At 46.8% G+C, this 3,877-nt stretch overlaps 1 protein-coding gene across 1 annotated transcript; it reads left to right on the top strand.

Annotated features, from left to right (window-relative positions):
• Positions 1–902: 902 nt before the first annotated feature.
• DFJ58DRAFT_850454 (uncharacterized protein) lies at positions 903–2,731 on the top strand (the record flags this gene model as incomplete). Its single annotated transcript, XM_041393772.1, has 5 exons — positions 903–1,004; positions 1,033–1,185; positions 1,235–1,794; positions 1,848–2,629; positions 2,679–2,731. 5 exons carry the CDS (start codon positions 903–905, stop codon positions 2,729–2,731), a joined length of 1,650 nt encoding a protein of 549 aa, XP_041234642.1.
• Between the last annotated feature and the right edge of the window lie 1,146 nt (positions 2,732–3,877).

The raw sequence follows: 3,877 nt of genomic DNA, 5'->3' as shown, positions 1-3,877 counted from the left end.
ACACAACACAATCTCAAAAATTCAACATGTTTACTTGTAGTTCTTGAACTTGAACACTGTGACATTGACAGTATATACACACAGGCGACAAAAAACTACTACTAAAACACTGATTATGCATTGTCCGCCTCTTCTGCCTTGTGTCCAGGAGTTTCTTCTACATCACAGTCTGGTGCATCCTCATGAGTACTTTCACTGTTCTCCAGAAGGCTGAACTCGCAAGGAAAAACTTCTTCATCACTACTCTCATAGTAAGTGCGAACTTGTGGGGACTCCACGTAGTGTTTGGTGTCGTCACTCTTTGACGGATCACTCGCTTCCGGTGCTTTGGTATCAGGCATGTCTTTGGGTGTTGCTTGTGATCCAGCCTCCTGAGGTCGTTGGGCTGTGCAGCACATGCAGAAATGAGCCCATGATATTGAATTCTAAATTTAAATTACTAACCATATATACAGCATCTACAATGAAAGGCGTGAACCAGGCAATCAGCATTGTCAGGGTTGCACTCCCAACCAATGGGTTGTGGCGAGGTCAATGGACCAACTATTGAAGTTTGTTGTAGTCAGAGCAACAGCGATGCTACTAAGTCACAACTCACCTTGTCCGCTTTGCACAAGATAGATAGCCTGTAAAAACTGCTCAATTGTGAAGCATGGGTGTGGTAGCATTTGCACACAGTGCCCATGACATTCGCATTTAATGGAGCCATTGTCTTGGTTCATCTCTGTGAAAAAAGCTATAGTACTGGTGTTGGGAATCTAAGGGTGGTGAGAAACTGGGAAATTTATAACTCACCAGTTGACCAAAGGAGACAAACTCAAACATTGGTGTGTTATATTTATCATGACAGGGTGGGGCAGACTAACCAATATCCGTAGTAAATGGCACCCCAGAGGTGGACTATGTCAGAAGAGCTCGAGTGGCTTCAAAGTGAACTACCCGAGTTTCTGAAGATGCAAAAGAACAAAACTCACCCATTTCTACGAGCTGCTTTTCCCAAAATGGTTCAACCGTTTTCCAGAACACTTTAAGCATTGGGAACCAACTGGTAATCCTCCACATGGATGGAATGAAGTTGATCATCAGAACGACAACAGTGTCCCTGATAGTGACGAGAGCGTTCTACTGCCACTCACTGCCGAACAGGAAGCTGAGCTTGAAGGGGCAAGTGACATCCAGCGGAAAGTAAGTTCACTGGTGATCCTGAAAGAGTAGCGGCTAAAGATAATAGCAGAAATTAAAAGAATGGTTCTGGAACAATGCCAAGAGTAAAACTACACCTGGCAACACATCGATGAGTAAAGCTTTTGCTCAGCTACTGGGTCAGTGTGCTCGCGGTATTTGTGACCTGAAGGATATCGAGGTTTACTCAAGAACTTACTACAAAATGAAAGTACAGCCGCTGGTCGATGGCAACATTCAGGAAAACCAGCTCAATGCCAAGAACCAAATTGCTATCATGCAAAAACACGTCCACAATTGTTTTGAAGCTGAACCAGAAGAAGTGAAGGCAGAGATTCGTGAGGAGGCCGCAAAGATCAATGCTTCCAGAAGATTAGGAAGTATTATATCAGATACACGCACCAAAGAGGAAATTTACAGGATTTTTTTTTTCTTGGCAGCAAATGTTTTGTTTATTGATGTTAATTATCTGATGTACAGAGCTATTCAAGAGCTGCTGATGGTCCTGGGACAGATTTGCAATGACCTGGGGAAACTGATGGGAGGCTGGCATTTTTCCCTAGTTATGGGGGGTGCTGACCCCATGTGTCCAGGCGATATCATGACTCTAAGGTATGCACACAGACTTGTCAATATCGCAACTTGATCTCATCTTACTCTTACAGTTATCACCACAGCAAAAATCAAGATGGTCATAGTTTCAAGGCTGCCAACCTAGATTTCCACGAGCAGTATCTCGTGCCATTCAAAAAATATTTGCGACACGTTTTTCACTGCACCAACAGAGTTTCGGCCAAGTCACCTTCATCCTTGCCAATTCCCAGCCCATCTCCTCCTCAAGCAGACACCCATCACAACCCAGAAGAACCATCTATTCCCATCCCCATCGAATCTCCTATGGTGATTCCTGACCCTTCTCCCCCAGCACCTCCTGACTTCGCATCACTAAATACCCAGAACGACACACGTACTCCTGTCCCTGTCGAATCCTTGTTGGACCCCAATTTTCCTGTCTGCGACACCGATATTGATGCATTTGTTGCTACACTTCATCTGCTGGCAAGTGACGGTCCACATGGCGAGTGGTGGCAAATCCGGGACACGCAAATGCCTATGCCGCCAGTCATAAATCCTCCTCCGGCCATTATACCTACACCGCCGGTCATAAACACTCCTCCACCTATTGCTGGATCGCCTATCGAGTCACCCGTGCAGGGCCAGAACAGCTCGATGGTGAACGTTTCATCTACCCCGCCCTGCATTCGCAGACCACGCTTGAATGCTGTCCCATCATCTTTGTCCAAGTCTGTTGACACGGGTGACAGCCTTCCTGTCATGCGCATCTCTGCCACTCCCTTGCCTGGCTCGGTCACCACCAACTCACATTCAGTTCTGCCTGTTTCCAGTACTCCTGTAGAAAATGTCACTCCCTTGCCTGCCTTTGAATGTTCCACCTCGGTTGACACCAACTCTCATTCACTTCTGCCTGCTTCCAGTGCACCTGCACCTCTCACAGACACCTTGCTTCCTGCAGCAAGTGTTCCTCTAGTATCTACTGCTCCTGGGAGACGCTCAGTGCATGCAACACGACCATCAACAAGAGCTGAAGATGCCAATAAGATTGGTGATAACTGTTAAGACCGTACTCAAGTAGTATCGGATCCGAAGGGCTTCGGCCTCAGCTCGTGCGCTGTGCCCCTTTCCCGAGTCTTGCCCCTTATTTCAGAGAGCTAAAGTATCGTGTGTATAGAGTAACGGCCAATCCGGATCGGATCCGGACTAGAAACTAACGGGTGAGGACTGTCCGAAGACAGAGGCGGATATGTAGACTATAGGAATCTATCCTAAGTCTCGGAGTAGACAAGAGTAGCGTACTCAAGTCCGGATGGATAACGGAGGGACTCAGAGTCCAGACGGAATGAGTGCAATCTAAGATGATATTCGAACTGATCTACTACAGCGCATATACAAAGGTTTATATACTACGGATAGCTAACGGAATGATCCATAAGCAAAGGTGCGAGGCTATGTACGGAAGTATAAGCAAAGTCTAAGTGGAGCGTATTGGTAAGTTGGATGGATCACGAATCATGAACCGGGAATGAAGTACAAGTAAAAGCGGATTCGTAAGTGTAGCGGATCAGTAAGCATAGCGGATCAGTAAGCAAAGCGGAAGTAAAGGATAACCGGTATACCGGTGTACAGGAATACTGGAAGGAGATGAACGATAGTTAGAGTTATATGAACAGGAAATGAAATAAGAATCAAAGCGGATCTGTGGACCGGACGACGGATATGTTCATCGGATCTGGATCGGATCTGAGATCCAGATCATCGGATCTGTAACCGGATATATGGTATATGACAGTATCCCCCCCTTAGGGCCGATCCCTAGAGGCACAAGAATCAGCGATCCGGAACGGATGGTATGAGTGCGAGACAATGGAGAAGCTGATGGGAGAAGTTGCTGAGTTCGGATTCTGACAGATATACGGATGCCAAAGCGTCGCAGGGTGTTTCTTCCTTTCCCTACTTTTCCACTACCACTAGCTTATCTCAACCATGACTGATAACGGATCCGGCTCTAAGAAGACCGCTAAGCAGACTCTGGCGGACATCCAGGCCGCGCTGGCTGCTGCTGAGGCCGAGGTTCGGAAGGAGGAAGAGGCTGAAAAGCTGAAGCAACAAGCGGAAG

The sequence above is a fragment of the Suillus subalutaceus genome (genome assembly GCF_016647625.1).
Source record: "Suillus subalutaceus strain FC151 chromosome Unknown DFJ58scaffold_778, whole genome shotgun sequence".
NCBI classification, from domain to species: domain Eukaryota; kingdom Fungi; phylum Basidiomycota; class Agaricomycetes; order Boletales; family Suillaceae; genus Suillus; species Suillus subalutaceus.
Note: the sequence above shows the minus strand (reverse complement) of the source record. Positions and strands in the feature narration are given on the sequence as shown.